We start from the raw sequence: 17,387 nt of genomic DNA, 5'->3' as shown, positions 1-17,387 counted from the left end.
CTTATTGCTGTATGTCGATGATATGTTAATAGTTGCGAAGGATTTAACTAAGGTAAATCAGTTAAAGCAACTGTTGCATAAACAGTTTGACATGAAGGATCTTGGTCCAGCCAAGAAGATAATTGGGATGGAGATTCGCCAAGGTAGAACTGTAAGGAGGTTGTGGCTATCTTAGGGCGGTTATGTGGAAAAGGTGTTGGAAAGTTTTAGCATGGCTGATGCTAAACCGGTATGTACACCTCTAGTGAGTCACTTTAAATTGTCTATTGCTGAATGCTCAAGTACGGATGATGATATCGGGGACATATCAAAGGTCTCCTATGCTAGCGCCGAGGGGAGTTTAATATACATCATGGTGTGTACAAGACCAAACATGACACATGTAGTGAGTGGTGAGTAAGTTTCTCTCTAATCTGGGTAGACAACACCGGGAAGTCGTCAGATGGATTTTCAGATACTTATGGAGTACTCCTTGTTATGACATACTGTTCGGCAAGCAACATGATAGTTCATCAGTTGTGGGGTTTGTTGATGCTGATTATGCAGGGGATATGGATGACAAAAGGTCTACAACGGGTTATGTCTTTACCCTCATTGGAGGACCTATATGTTGGAGATCCATAGTACAATCCTTGGTGGCATTGTTTACAACTGAATTTGAATACATGGTAGTTGTTGAAGCTGCAAAGGAAGCCTTATGACTTATCGATTTAGTCAAGAAGTTGGGTATACATCAAAGTGGGATTGTGTTACGTTGTGACAGTCAAAGCGCTATCTACTTGGTGAAGAACCAAGTGTACCATGCCTGAACCAAGCATATTGATGTAAGGTTCCACAGGGTTTGGGAATTGATTACTTCAGGTGAACTTGTACTGGATAAGGTTCATATTTTTAAAAACTCGGCAGACATTTTTACAAAACCGGTTATTACTGAAAAGTTCAAGCATTGCTTGGACTTACTTCATGTCTCCAAGTTCTAGAAGGGAGACGGACCCAAACTAATGTTTCAAGGTCAAGGTGGTGCAACGAGCTATGTTTCTTATGTTCTCCTAAGGGGTGTATACTCGCCAAGGTGGAGATTGATGTGTTTTTGTTGCTCATATACTTAATGGATTGCATAAACAAGGAAGAAGACATAGTGGAAAATCACATGTGCTGAGGAGCAACAGGAAAAAAGTTGGCTATTTGGCCTAAACAGTCGACTATTTGGCTCCAGAATTCAAACAATTACATTCTGTCTGAAACAGTTGACTATTTGGCCTAAACAGACGATAGTTTGGCTCGGGGCAGAATGTGAACGTTAATGTGGTTGGGTGTTTGGAGGGAAACCTTCGAAGTATTTATAAATATACCTTTTTTGGATATATTCTGAGAGTGGAAGATCATTGTGAATTGTATTGTATTGTATTCTTTGACATTTTGATAGTGAAAACCTTTTCGATTGCTCCCGTGGATGTAGGCATTGCTGAACCATGTAAATCTTTGCGTTGTTGTTCTTGCTTTCATATATACTACGTGTGTATTCCATATTTGTTCTTCATTATTGTTGCGTTTAATTTCTACTGTACAATTCTGAGTTCATTCACGACATTTTCTTTTTTGTAGATTCATAATTTTTTTCCCTGCATATTAATAGATTTTTTTAGCTTAATTATTGCATTGTTTGGCTAGTTTTAGAGCATTTCAACAGTTCAATTTTCCCTTAAAAAGTAACCATGCAAGGAGTGTTTAGGATGTTTCCATTTTGCTTTACTACATTATGTAAGCCTTGAGGCTTTTGCCCTATATTTTCTGTCCAAATTATGGGCATTGCTCTGCTGCCTTTTTACTAGACATCAAAGGAATACAATTGCGATCCTATTGGTATTAATTTTCCATGGAAACTTTGAGAACGTATGTTCTCATGCTATGGCTCTATCACTTTATTAATGGAATTTTTGGTTGAACTTCCATCCCATGTGATGTGTAGAGGTTACTTGTAGCATTCTCTGTTGAATCAAGCTAGACATTGCTGGGATTTGTTCACTCCATCCGACCACAATAAGAGGTCTTATTGTAGTGAAGAAGCACCATATAATTTGGTATTAAAATTTAGCAGTGAAGATGTAGCCCTTGAAAGCCAGAAATTGATTGCCCTAGAAAGATAAAATCCCCAAATTTCTCAAGCTTGTGTTTGGGCGCATGGGTTGGATTTAGATTTTTGTCATTTTGAATACAACTTAATAAAATTTTGTATTACATTTTGTCCAAATCCATACAATTCCAAATTTAAGATCCTAATTCCATGCTCCTAAACACTTGGTGATAGTTTGGTTAGTCGGTACTCGGGAGAAGTGCACCTGTCTCCACTATGACCTACCAGAAAGCTGACACCGTGCTGAGGGCAGAACATCTTTTAGAGAGAATATGTGCATGGAAAAATAATAATACCAGTTGATATACTATAGTGAGGCTTGGTGTCTTGAGGAATGTGTAGACCAATAAGGAAGTTGGGGAGGCGTTTATTATGGGAGTGTGGTGACGGATTCTGAAAGGCTGGAAGATTTTTGGCAGTGCGTATTTTTCCTTGTAGGAAAAGGGGATACTGATTCTCTTTTGGCACTGAGTATTGGTGCAGGGAGAAGCCTGTTAGGTGTTGTTTGGTTTGTAGGATCTAAGATGCCCCTCCTAAAAGCCTATTCTTTTGTATGTGTACACAGGATGCTCATGTTTGTGTTTGGTTCAATATGGAATTCTGCTAGGCTTTTCAATATCATTACCAAAATACCAACAACAACAACAACAACAATAAAAAAACCAAGCTTTAGTCCCACTAAGTGGGGTCAGCTATATGAATCCTTTTTCGCCAATTTATGCGATCATGGACCATTTCTTTTGATAGATTCAAGGATATTAAATCCTTACTCACTATCTCCTTCCAAGTTATTTTAGGTCTACCTCTACCCCTTCTACTGCCCCCACAGTAATTAAGTCACTTTTCCTCACAGGTGCACTATAAGGCCTACGTTGCAAGTGTCCATACCATCTGAGTCATCCCTCCCTTATCTTATCTTCTATAGGAGCTACACCTAACTTACCACGAATATGTTCATTCCTTAATTTATCTTTCAATGTTATATTACTCATCTATTTAAGCATTCTCAACTCGGCAACTTTTACTTTTTGGATATTATGTTTCTTTGTCGCCCCACATTCCGATCCATATAGCATAGCTGGTCTTATAGCTGTCCTATAAAACTTCCCTTTCAATTTTAAGGGTATTCTACGATCACATAGCACACTTGAAGCACTTCTCCATTTTAACCAACCTGCTTTAACTCTATGCATTACATCATCTTCAATTTCTCCTTCAGCTTGCATAATAGATCCAAGGTATCGAAATCTACAAGTGCTATTTATTTTTTCATCATCAAGTTTAACTTTGTCTCCAATATTCCTCCTATCATTACTAAAATTACATTTCATATATTTTGTTTTATTTCTACTTATCCTAAAGCCTATAGATTCCAAAGCTTCTCTCCATAATTCTAACTTAGTCTCTATTTTGTCCTTAGTTTCGTCAATTAATACAATATCATTTGCAAACAACATACACCAGGGAACCTCCTTTTGAATACTCTTAGTCAATTGGTCCATCACTAAAGGAAAAAGGATAAGGACTCAAAGCAGATCCTTGATGTACACCTATGGCAATTGGAAATTCTCTAGTTTCTTCATCTATAGTCCTTACACTAGTCATTTCTCTATCGTACATATCCTTAATGACATCGGTATACTTACAACATACACCCTTTTTTTCTAAAACCCATCATAGAACTTCCCTAGGTATCATATATCATATGCTTTCTCAAGGTCAATAAATATCATATGCAAGTCCCTCTTCTTTTCCCTAAACTTTTCCATTAATCTTCTTAAAAGATAAATAACTACTGTGGTAGATCTACCAGGTATAAAACCAAATTGATTTTCTGAGATCTTCGTTTCTAACCTTAATCTTTGTTCAACTACCCTTTCCCATAGTTTCATCGTATGACTCATAAGTTTAATTCCACGATAGTTATTACAATTTTGAATATCTCCTTTATTTTTGTATATAGGTATTAAAGTGCTTTTCCTCCATTCATCTGACATTTTCTTAGTTTTTACAATTGTATTAAATAAATTAGTTAACCATATAATTTCGTTATCACCCAAGCATTTCCAAACTTCAATTGGGATGTTATCTGACCCCATAACTTTCCCATTTTTCATCTTTTTTAGTGTAAACTTAACTTTGTTAACTCTAATTTTTGCGAATAAATCTTATATTTTTAGTTTTTTCCTCATTTGAAAATTCTAAGTTTAAGCCTTCTATTTGGTTTTCGTTAAACAACTTACTAAAGTAACTTCGCCATCTTTCTTTAATATCTTCGTCCTTAACCAAGACAATATCATCCTCACTTTTTATACATTTTACATTTCCTAAATCCTTGCTCTTCCTTTCTCTAGCTTTAGCAAGTTTAAATATATCTATTTCCCTTTCTTTTGTACCTAATTTATCATACAAACTATTAAATGATCTATATTTAGCTTCACTAACGATCCTTTTTGCATCTTTTCTTGTCTCTTTATATTTTTCAAAGTTATCTTTGTTTCTACATTTTTGCCACGTTTTATACCAAATTCTTTGTCTTTGTGATTTTTTGTACATCTTTATCCCACCACCAACTCTCTTTGCTATTCGAAAATCATCCCCTTGATTCACCTAAAATCTCTTTTGCTATCTTTTTAGTAGAGCTAGCTAATCTATTCAAAAGAGTATTTGTATCTATCCAATCCTCTAAGGTCCAATCTCCATCTTTGATCATTTTATCTTTAAATTTTATTATATTTTCTCCTTTTAGGTTCCACCATCTAGTTCGCCTACACTGGTTTAGTTTTTCCTTTTTCTTCCATTTTTTAATATATATATATCTAACACTAAGACTCTATGTTGTGTGGTTATGCTTTCACCTGGAATAACTTTACAATCCTTGCATGATAAACGATCTACCCTCCTAGTTAAAAAAAAAAATCTATTTGACTTCTATTTTGTCCACTTTTAAAGGTTATTAAGTGTTATTCTCTTTTCTTAAAGTAAGTATTCATTATACTAAAATCATATGACATAGTAGAGTCTAAGATTATCTTCCCAGACTCATTTTTGTCTCCATATCCATATCCTCTATGTATCCTCTCATAATTTTTTTTATCTCTTCCAACGTGTCCATTCAGATCTCCTCTTATAAATATTTTCTCAGTCCCTAGTATGTCTTGTATAATACTATCCATATCTTCCCAAAATTGTCTCTTAAAATTTTCTGCTAAGCCAACTTGAGGAGCATAAGCACTAATGATATTTATTATCTCTTGTCCTAATACCATTTCAATTTTTATAATTCTATCCCTTACTCTAGTTACATCCACAATGCTATCTTTTAAGTTTTTTTCTATAATAATGCCTACTCCATTATTATGTTTTTCTTTTCCAGTGTACCAAAGTTTAAATCCTGATTTATCGATTTCTTTAGCTTTCTCCCCCACCCACTTAGTTTCTTGAAGGCAAATTATATTAATTTTTCTTCTAATCATTGTATCCACTTAGTCCCTTTATTCCAAGTTGCTAATCTAATCCTAGTTTCCTGAACTAACGTCTTTACCAGCCTACGTCCAAAATGATGCAGGATCCCTCGCATATTTGACACCGTACCTTAAATAACTTATTTTCATAATATATGAAGATATTTATTTTAGTATTACAATATTGTATTATTATATCATAAAATATTATTGCTTATATATTTTTTATATTATTACAGATATTATAATGGTACATGATAATATTATGTTATAAGGTAAATTACATTATTATATCATTTTATAGAATAATAGCCAACAAAATATAATTAATAATACAGTACAATATAATACTTAGTTAATATGATGCAATATTATTATAACATTATTATTCAAATAGTAGTAGTAGTGATACCATTTTTTATTGTTACTACTTCATATTCTCAAGTTGTAATAATTTATGTTAAAAACACCATGATAGGGTGCAGTAATACTGTAATATAGTAGGGCATATTTATGGTTGACAGGCCAGAATAGAGGGGGACAATTTAGTCCCAGAAAATAGATTGTCCATGGGAACGCTTTGCGAGAATCAATCATTCCTTGGGATTTGGGAATGAGAAATTACTGCCACATCAGTTGTAGTCATTTGTAACTAGGTTTGGGAAATTAGTTTTCAAAAAAAGGTATAAGGCTGTGAAATAGAGTAATTCTTTGTTTTTTAAGTGGCTGGTCTGGGAAAAAGGTTGGCAGTTGAAGGTAAGACAGGAAAAAATGGAAACTGGCAATGGGGGGCAGCTTTATAGTGAAAATCTTGTACAGGAGATAACAAAGGGGAACAACTAAAACAGTGACACAGGATCAGTATCCAATGCCCCTTAAATCAATTCACTCTTAGTAAAACTAGTACATAGTCTTTCATCAGCTTTAAATGCTTACCCTACATTTGGTTCGCTGAATGTGTATTCTTAGGTTATTTACAACTAGTTATACAAAAAAAATTATGTTGATACCATAAAACAAATAACAATGTGATTTTTATGGGTACATAGCAAGGAATAAACAAGGAATAACCATTCCCAATTTTTTCTTAATGGGAGTGTTTGTTCCATCCTTATTACATGTTGAATGAAATAATAAGGAACATACAAGGAATAACTATTACCTACATTCTCAAAATTTTCACTCTATTCTTCCTTATTCCAAGGAGTAACTATTCCATGAACCAAATACCAAGGAATAAGCAAACAAATTTTAGAGACTTAAATAAACTAAATTTACTAATTTCCCAAATAAAAATATGCTAGAATCTTTAGGATATGATCCTAATATTATACACCAAAAATAGTACAATAAAATTTATATAAGAATAGCTCTTGCTTGCTGCATCACTGTCCCCCAATTAGAAAGAATTCGACCTCGAATTTTGAATTCCTAACGATGGAGAAAAAAAACTGCAAGCATGGACATAATGGAGTAATTTTTATAAGATTGGACTCTAGTAATGCTGTCAAAGATGGTGTGAAGACCTGTGATGATGGGACCGTGTTGTTAACGAAGTAGAAACTGACATTGCTTCTAGAGGATTGATGATCAGAATCTCTGGCCTTCAAGCAGAGGTCGCAATTAGGGCTTGATTTCTTCCCTCAAATTCACGTACAATATTGGGAATGATAGATTTATCCTCTTGTTTTTGAACAATCGGCCTCCTTTTTGCTATCTTATGGAGCATCGTGGGCCAAATTTACGTTGAAACTTTTCCTTCATTCAAATGCTGAGGTTGCAGCTCTTATAAAAGGTGGGTTATGGTCTTGGCCAAGAAGAATTTCATCTAGGAAACAATGACACTTCTGGAAGCCTGAAATGTCATGTCTGACATGGATCGGATGCTGACACCTGCCTGACACTCCTTGGCATGTATCTGATATGTGTTGGAAATTACTTAATTAGTTTTTTTATTTTTGGGTAAGGCTGAGACACTTTCTGACACAGCGAAGACACTTCTTGCACCAAAACGCTGCATTTTGTCATCCACTTTAATTCAATTAATAAAATCCTAAAAAAAAAAAAAAGTCCAGAGACTAAGAGTCGAGAAGGTCTTTACATTGAGTTGTTGGACTTTGGAGCCCTAGCACCACTGTGCCATCCTTGTCAAGCACTGTTGGACCTACCAGGCGTCAAAATTCACCCTTCCCCTCTAAAGCCATTGTAGGTTTCCACTCCCCCTTGATGAGGCATGCTCATTGCCAAACATCAGCCATGCCCTTGAGTTGGTTTTTTTAGTTGTTGGACTAATACTATATAATATGGATGTGGTTGATGATTGTGTAAGTGTTAACTTGTAAAACGTGTAATTGATAATTTTGCATGAATGTTGCTTATATTTCATTTTAACTCAATATCACTACAATCTTTGTCATCTTAAGGAAAAACATGCCTAATATATATATAATGTTAATTAATTATGGAATATATATTATTAATTAATTAAGGAATCCCTGCCATCTTTTATTTTTACTTTTTCAAAATTTCCATATCTCTGTTAATATCGTGCTGTATCCGTGTCGCGTATTGGTATTGGTGCTTCCTAGAATTTCATGTAATTGTTTGACTCCGGTCTGGTTTGAGTTTGTTCCAATTCCTGCAAAGGAGGACATTATAACTTGGTCTTGTACTTCATCTGGCTATTTCACTTCATAGTGTGCTTTGGATTTACTTGGAACTAAGAATCCTGAAGTTTCATGGTCCCAAGCTATGTGGTTAAAAAATTTCCAAGACATGCTTTTATCTCCTGGCTTGCTATGTGGAACATATTGCGGACTTTGGACTGAATTGCAACCTGGTGGAGGTCTCATAATTCACTGTCAGCTCCGCCATCCGTACTTGGAGAGCAGGGATCAGTTATTTTTTGAGTGTTCGTCCACTGATATTTATGAGAAGGCAGGTCCCTAGTCTTTTCTTTAGCTGGGAAGAGGAGATAAGTACGCTGACCTGCATGGAACAGCCCTGTAGCTACCATGTCAGGAAATCCAGAAACTCATTTGTTTTTGAGAATTCCCTTATGAACTCCGATGATGTTTTAAAAAGAACTTTTGGGGATGTCAGAGATAGGATATCTAGGGCTAGGAGATTTGCAGTGGCACAAGGTGACTTAAGTTGAAATAAAAAACCCAAACCTACAAGTTTTAAGTTTGAAATTCGTTGAGTTGGAGTTACAATCCTTGTCAAAGAACACTTGTTTAACTATGCTAGACTAGAGTATGTTCTACTACCACTTGGTGGAAAACCAATGCCCTGTGCAACTTAATTTCAATGCTAAAACTAGTATATACAAGCTTTTTATAGGCTTTCAATCCTTGGGGAATAAAAAAGCCTATTATAAAATCCTAAAAGGCTGTTTGATATCGTTTTTGTTTGTTTTCTGTTGTTTTTGTTACTGTACATTGAAGAAATAGGTTATGACAATGCGGTTGCTGATGAATTTTTTATTTTTTTTTATGTTGTTAGTTTCAATAAAAACTTGGAAAATTGAAAAAATTAACATGTGAATTTAAATATATAATTAAAAGAAATATCTATTAAATTTCAAAAAAATTGAAAAGAGAATAATAGAAGCCATCAGAATATCATTTTTACTATTCTCATATATGCACATGCTAAACTTGAAAGCACATTCAAAAAATCATTGGATAAAAGTGGAAGTGTCATTAGCAAGCTTTAAGTAAGATGCACAACATTGTTGGATATAGGCCTCACCCTAACAACCTCCACTGTGTTTCTATCTACACCACAACTGATCGTCCTCCGCAAAACAAGAGCCACAATTGTGAAAAAGAAAGATAATGGATCACCTTGACGAACACATCTACATGCTCTAAAAACCAAGATTAAAGCTCAGTTATTACTGCAAAAGCAGCTGAGGAGAAAGCCCTCAAATCCACTTCTCCGTCAATACCCAAACCTTTTCATGGTAGCTCCTTACCAAGAAATCTGAGGAAACTTGATCATAAGCCATCTCAAAATCAGGGGTTTAAACAACCCTTTCCTGAGTACTTTCAACATTATCCACAATTTCATTGGCTACTAAGGCAGCATCTAAACTCTGATTGCCCTCATAAAACAATCTCAGAATTTTTGTATTGCCCAAGACCCTGACTCATTCAATTGGCCAATGCCTTGCTAAAGATCGTGTAAATGCTTGTCAGGCTGGACATCAATTGCCTCATTATAGCTTTCTTAGATGCCAAGGTTATACAAGCTGAATCAATACTTGCCACCAAACCATTAATACCCAAAAAAAAAAAAAAATCCTCAATAAATCATCCTTAATAATATTCTAACACAATTGGAAAACCCTGGAATTTTTGTTTCATCAGAACCTCGAGCTTTTTTTTTTTTCAATCCATCCCAAACATTGCTTTCCTCACCTTTTCCTCCTCAAAAGGTCTCTTTAACCCAAAGAAATAGAAGACCAATCTAGACCTTCCACTGGAACTTGACAATCCTCAGCAACTCCTGAAGAAACTGAGTACTTTCAGAGCGATCAGCTTTGCCATATTCACCAGACACCCAATGAAACAAACTAATATTGCAAATTCCCTAATTCAGATGATTTTTTTTTTCTTCTGAATTTAAAGGCTTTGGGTGTGAGGAAGGAGGGAAAGAAGATACTTCAGAGATGTGCTATATTTGCTCTGGTTTGGTGTATTTGGTTGAAGTTGAATTCTAGAATCATTAATGGGTGGATGATGTTTTTTGGTTTGATTTGTTGTAGGGTTGTCTTTTAACCCTCATTCTAGTGTTCTGCTTTCTTTGTTTTGGCTTTAGGTGAGTGCTTCTAGCTAACGTACGCAATTGGAGGGCATTTCTTGATTTGTGTCATTTCATAGGATTTTCTAGATTGGTTGACAAAATCATTATTATTTTTTATTTTATTTTTAATAATGCAGTGCATTATGCTTCAGGTAACACATGCTGATTTCAAGAAAGCAAAGGAGAAGGTGATGTTTAAAAAGAAAGAAGGGGTTCCAGAAGGACTCTATATGTAAAAAACAGCTGGTTTTGCTTTGCCTAGTATTTGGTTGAAATGCATCTATTTTTCCTCTTAGCATTACTTTCTTTGAACATAAATGGATTAGTTTGTGTTTAAACTCTGATGGTGGAATCCGATCATTCTTTTAGTACAAATGTTGCATGGTTTTCTTTCCCCTAGTTTTTTATTTTTGCCCAGGCAACATGAATTCAAAATATATTACCTGGAATGAGGATTGAATTGGTTTGGATTCGAAGAGCTCATGGAAAGTATTTTTTCTAAAATAAGCAGGACACCTCAAAAAGTTGAAAGAGAACAGGTATTCCAAGGGAGAGGCTTTTTGAGTGAGGGGAAAGGAGCGATGAGGATTTAATGTATTCAGCAAGAATGTGCACACGAATTATATGAATATGATATTATACTGGGCAGAGTACATTTGATGTCTCTTGACTTTTGTGAAAATGCCTATTTTCTTTGGATGACACTTGCACCCTTTTCATTTGTCGAACATCTATAAAAATCCAAGTAGAAATAAATTGTGTGATTTTTAGTTTGTTTTGATGACGACGTCTAAAGCTGTGAAAGGACTTCAAAAAGAAAAAGATAACAAATGTTTGATGCATCTCTTCATTGTATCTTCTTTGCAGTAGGATCTTTTTAGTCAACTTTGCACCTGCCGATGTGGCATTCTCGTTGAAACCCACCCAAGCAGCACACCAAATGAGGTTCTTTTTTTCATTCGGACTTAAATTCATTACTAGATATATTTTTTTCTTATCTTTTCCCCCACCCCTCCCCTCCCCCACCAAAAATAAAATTAAGTTGGGTGAGTTTGTTAGGGATTTTCGCTTGTTTAACTTAGGGTATTGAAATAATTTGCTTGATTTATGAGAAATTCATAATTTCAAAGTATTCCATTGAACTCATTTATATTTATATTATATATAAAAATATGTTGCAACTCATTTTGAAAAAAAAAAAAGTCTATCTTTTATTTATCAGATTAACCTTTTCAATTTTTAACTGGTATAATATAATAATAATTAATTAAATTCATGCACAAAAAATTGAAGTTCAAATCTAAACCAATTTAAAAGAAATATTTAACAAAAGCTTTAATCTAATTAGGGAAAAAAAGTTTGGTCTTATAATTAAGATAGGGGTGTTTTCATCCACAATATTATTCATACTTTACTTTTATAGATAGTATAGGATGCCTTAAAATGAAGTGGGGAGGGAAAATTTATTCATTATGGTAAACCTAACTTAAATCTATTTTTTGCAAATGATGTGAAATCCCATTATTTGTTGAAATTTATTGTGGAAGGTCACCCAATTTCAAAAAATTATGAGATTTTACATCTCTTATGAAAATTTCTTGCAGTATATATATTGTGATGAACAACAAAATTCATGAAAAAAATTAATTAAAGATTTATTCCTTAGTGACTGATACAAGTTATAAATACATTGAAGTATGATGTATGGTGTAAGGAAATTATTATTTCCTGTGTAATTTACTCATCGCCAAACAAATTGTCATTATCTAAAATCTTCTTAAAACATGCTTTTATAACAATTTTGTTCCTTGATACTATAAGTAGGACAACTAATTTGGACATCATTCGAGTTAGTTTTTGGCTTAACAAAGCTTAATCTCAATTTGATGATAACAAATTAAGGTTATTAATTGTGCGTTCAAGATAAATTTTAGGAATCATAGTTTTCACAAGCACAATGGTTGAACCTGATAAAGACTGAATGAAGTAAAACTTAAAGTTACAAGTCATGAAGAATACAAGTTTACTGAAGCATTGATCGAGCTTGCAAGATGCTAAAGTTATAATGAAGACTTAGAATTTAAATGTATTTAATTTTTCTTAAAGTCTCATGCAAGTACATTTAAACTTCAATTCTATGACTGAAACTCTTAGGATTTAATTCTAGACTTATAGACCTGATTAAGAATCTGAAAAATATTTTCATAAAGTCCAAAATACTTTTCAAAGTAAGAACAAACAAGTTTTAGACACAAAATATGAAAAACACAAAATTTCATGGTGTTCTTTCGACTAAGGTTTAAAGCTCATGCGACTGAATTGCTACTGCCAATGTAGAAGAAATCAGAACTTTAGTTGAGACGATTGAATGACTACTGTTAGTTCTGGAGCACTAATTTTAAATAGTTCAGGTGACTGAACGTATGGTTCAGGCGATTAAAGTCTTTGTTTTAAACTTTCTAACAACATTGATTTCTTTCAAAAATTGAAAGATATGATTTCCAAACTTGGGAAAACGGTAAGATTTCTTCCTAATTTATATAAGGATCATTATTTTCGCATTAAGGCAACTAATACTCACGCATACACATTCTGTACTCTTGCTTCAAACTTTGAAAAAACTACTGTGCGTTTTTCTCAAAGCCCTAGACGAATATTGATTTCGATTCTTTGAAATTCTTATACTACAATCAGAATCCCTTTGAATTCTCTGTGAGCTTCAATTACATATTGTTATTTTGAGTATATAGTGCTTCTTATTGTACAATTATGCTCTGTTGTGAGAGTGCTATCCTTGTACAAATAAATTGTTATTACCGATTTTGCAATTCGATGACTCGGGGATAGAGTTGTTGCCTAGCGAAAGGGTGTTCTCGTTAGAGAGGGGTTTCCACCTTTCAATGGAGAGAGGCATACTCCACCTATTGAATGTAGTGGGTAAAGGAAATCCTCACAGCAAGTTGTTTGGGGCAAGGACGTAGGCGGTAAGCCCAACCTTGTAAAAAATTTGGTGTTCAATCTTCTTTTCTTATCATTTTAAATACTACAATTATAAACTGCTGTGTATGCTCTAAATTTATTGGGAAATTCTGTTGAACATTGAGTTCGAATTTGGATTACTTTGAATAAGTCTATTGGGTTGTTAATGATTTGTATGGTTTAAGTTTTTAGTTGAAATTCAGACAAGTGCTGAAACTTTGAATTCAGTTGTTGGTTAGCTGAGGTAAAGTTATTGTGGTTGGTTGTTTATTCATCTTGAAGCTCATTAGGCAAAGGGACCTAGAAACCTTGTTTTTAAGTCTTGGAACTTATTTTTCAGAGAAAAACAAATTGATATTCCAATATTAAATAAGCAAAGAAAAGAGAGAACAAAAATATTTTAAAACAAGAAACAATTGCTTGATAGGCGACTGACTGCACGTGGACAATCAACTGTCATGTTAAAAGGTTATAAATAAACAGACAGAAGCATGATAATCAACTGTCTAGAACTTGACAGGCGACTGCCAGTGAAACTTGAGACGACTAACTGTGTTTTAACAGTCTTCTGTCACCCTTCTGGTCATATTTAAAAACCCAGTTGTTTAGTGAGAGGCGCCTGACTCTCCTGTTGACAGGCGACTGCCACCTTATTGCTTGTGCATTTTATATGTAAAATACACTGACAGGCGACTACCAGAGACCTCACAGTCAACTGTCACGCGGCAAAATTTAAAATACATAACGGACATATTTTGAAATATTCAATTATTTGAGGCTCAAACTTATTTAAATCTTGGACCCTACTCTAAGTAAACAATAGGAACAAGCTAGATACCTTTCTACATCTATAAATACACCCAAGTTAAATTGATTTAATTACCAAGAATTCAATTCATCATTAAAAATCTCTCTCAATTGTTCTTAAATTCTCAAAGATTTTATTTGCTCTCAACTTGCACAAAGCTTACTGAGTTCTTGCCTGATAATTCATGCCACTTCTTCTTCTGCTCTTTGTAGATTTTTGCATTTTCATACGCATCACCCGAGAATGCATAGCAAAGATGCTCAGGGAATTGTTTCAACTTTAGAGATATAGGTTGTTGTATCTTTTCTTTAGAGATTACAAAATCCATTTTTGCTACCATAGGTTCTAGCCTCCCTAGACGCTGCTGTGTTGTAATTTGCTGCAAGGATCGTTCTAGGTGATCAGCTTGTACATCTTTTTGAAAGACTTTTTCTACACCTTGCTGAATGACATCTACTCGAAAACAAGTGCTTGGATCTTCTGAGAATCTCATGTCTTGGTAGATGTTGAACATAACCTCTTCCTTATCCACTCTCAATGTTAACTCACCCTTTTGAACATCAATTAAAGCCCTTCCAGTGGCCAAGAATGGTCGGCCAAGAATTAGCGGGACTTCTTGGTCTTCCTCCATATCTAACACCACAAAATCAGCAGGAAAAAGAAATTTATCCACTTTTACCAATACATCTTCTATGATTCCATGTGGATACTTGATGGATTGGTCTGCTAGCTGCAACGAAATGGTTGTTTGTTTCATCTCTCCAAGTCCCAATTTCCTGCAAACAGAAAGTGGCATAAGATTAATACTAGCACCAAGATCACATAAAACTTTATCAAAAAATAAATTTCCAATAGTGCAAGGCAAAGTAAAACTCCCTGGATCTTTTAATATTTGAGGCAATTTCTTTTGAAGAATAGCACTACACTCGTCGGTAAGCTTCACTATTTCGAACTCCTCCAACCTTCTTTTCTTTGAAATGATCTCCTTCAGGAATTTGACATAGTTTGGCGTTTGTTCCAAGGCATCTGCAAAAGGAATATTTATGTGAATTTTCTTAAAAATATCCAAAAATTTAGAAAATTGCTTATCTAATTTTTGCTTTTGAAAGCGTTGAGGATAAGGAAGTGGAGTAAAGAGAATAGGAGGATTGTCAGGAAGTGAAGTTACTGGAAGCGTGTCCGTCTCTCTTGGTGTGTCATCCACAATCTCCTCTTCTTCCCCTTTATTCTTGCTTCGGCCATTCTTTTCAGGTGTAGGTGTGGACATGGTTTCCTTTGCTGGTGATTTCTCAATTTCTCTTCCACTCCTATGTTTGATGACATTGCATTGTTCCTTAGGATTCACTTCTGTGTTGCTAGGAAAAGTTCCTCTCTGTTGGGTATTTATAGTCGTGGCCAGTTGCCCAATTTTCATTTCAAGGTTCTTCATAGTGGCTCCCATATTGTTGCAATGAGTCTCAATGTTGTCTAGTCGTGCATCTGTCTTTTTAAACCTTGCTTTTGTATCCTCAACAAAAGATATCATGGCATCCTCAAGTGACATATTCTTCTCACCTTGATGACTCTCAAATCCTACAGGAGGTTGCAGCACATTCCTTGTATTTCCATAAGACAAATTCTCATGATTTTGAAGCCCTGAATGGTAATATTGTGGCAAAGGATCACCACGATAATTGTAGTTCCGATTATTGATGTATTGAACCTGTTCTTGACTCGCTCCAATACTCGAATCTGTCCTACTTGTAGCTGCCACATATTCTGCACCTTGTGGTATCCTCTGAGTTGTCAAAGCTGAAATTTGATGGGATAGAGAAGCGACTTGAGCTGAAAGTGCAGCAAATGGCTCCCATTCATGAATTCTAGCAACTTTCTTAGCCATAGTTCTTTCAGTTGGCCATTGATAGTTATTTGAGGCCATTTCTTCCAAAAGAGCAGTAGCACCCTCAGGTGTCTTTGACATCAAAGTTCCCCCAGATGCAGCATCAACATTTGGAGTGTACAGGAAAGATCAACACTCATCGCACCGCTGTCGCGTGTCACGAACACCCCAAACACCGCCGTTGTTCGCCGCCTTCTGATTCTGAAAAGATATTATTGTTATGTGCTTCCAACTCTCCTTTGCTGGCTGTGTGTGTATCTTCGCAGCACCCCCAAAAGAAAACCACAAGAAAGCTCCCAAAAAAATAATTTCTCCCAAGAAACTTTCTGTGTGTTGGGCCTCCCCATGTGTGTCTCCCTAAGAAAAATCAAAAATTTTTTTTTTTTTTTTTTCTGTAAGATGCGGCCTCCCTCTCTGTCCCAGTGCACACTGCCCCCCCTCCTCTCTTGTTGCACACGGCTCTCTCCCAAGAAACCCTCCCCTTTGACTTTTTTCATTCCTTTCCTTTCTTTGCTTTTCTTTCCTTTCTTTTGTCTTTCCATTCTTTTGTCTTTCCTTTCTATGTACCCAGTGCCTCACCCTTCTGAGATGACTCGGCTACATGGCCGAGTCACATCATATTCTTTTTTTTCTTTTTTTCTTTTTTGCAAAGGTACACGAACTGCCCTCCTCTTTCAAGCCCACTTTCGACCCTCTTATAGCTCGTAAATCTTAAAGATTAAAACATAAAAGATGTAGAACTATTTCTTTAGATTTTCCTGGAATTTTGAATCAGTTCGATCGGAGCTCAGATGAGAAAGTTACGCCAAGATTACGAAGAATTGTCGAAATAATCCATAAAACGGCGTATGCTAATTTCACGTTTGATTTCGATCTTGATGCATCCATTATTTAACAAAATGCAAAACATGAAAATTGTATAAAATTTTCTTATCTTTCTATGGCATCCTGAATCATCTGAATCGAAGGTTGAATGAGAGAGTTACACACAGATTAAAAAGTGACGTTGGTTTTTGGCTTCCGATAGTTGCCCTACAAGAAAAAATACCAAAATTTCATAAATTACTTAATAAAAATCAAATATTATAAATAGAACATAATGTTAAAATATTGAGAGTAATTAGGCATTTAAATACAAAAATAGGATTCCCAATACATGAATTAAAGCACCTAATTACGCAATTTAAGCGCGTAATCATATATATATATAGTACCTGCGACTTCAGGCGCTTGAAGAATAAGCTCAGTTGCCTGAAGATTTTCTGAAGGTGAATATCAACAGGTAGTAGCACCTTAGTCACCTGAGGTCTGAGG

At 34.9% G+C, this 17,387-nt stretch overlaps 1 protein-coding gene across 1 annotated transcript in view; it reads left to right on the top strand.

Annotated features, from left to right (window-relative positions):
• Positions 1-10,799, top strand: part of LOC131156982 (26S proteasome regulatory subunit 4 homolog A-like) — a 65,110-nt gene extending 54,311 nt beyond the window's left edge. The window contains exon 6 of the mRNA XM_058110777.1: positions 10,560-10,799. Within this exon, the coding sequence (XP_057966760.1) occupies positions 10,560-10,643 (84 nt within the window). The 3' untranslated portion in view covers positions 10,644-10,799. The remainder of the gene's footprint in view (positions 1-10,559) is intronic.
• The last annotated feature ends 6,588 nt before the right edge of the window (positions 10,800-17,387 follow it).

The sequence above is a fragment of the Malania oleifera genome, chromosome 6 (genome assembly GCF_029873635.1).
Source record: "Malania oleifera isolate guangnan ecotype guangnan chromosome 6, ASM2987363v1, whole genome shotgun sequence".
Lineage (NCBI taxonomy): Eukaryota > Viridiplantae > Streptophyta > Magnoliopsida > Santalales > Ximeniaceae > Malania > Malania oleifera.
Note: the sequence above shows the minus strand (reverse complement) of the source record. Positions and strands in the feature narration are given on the sequence as shown.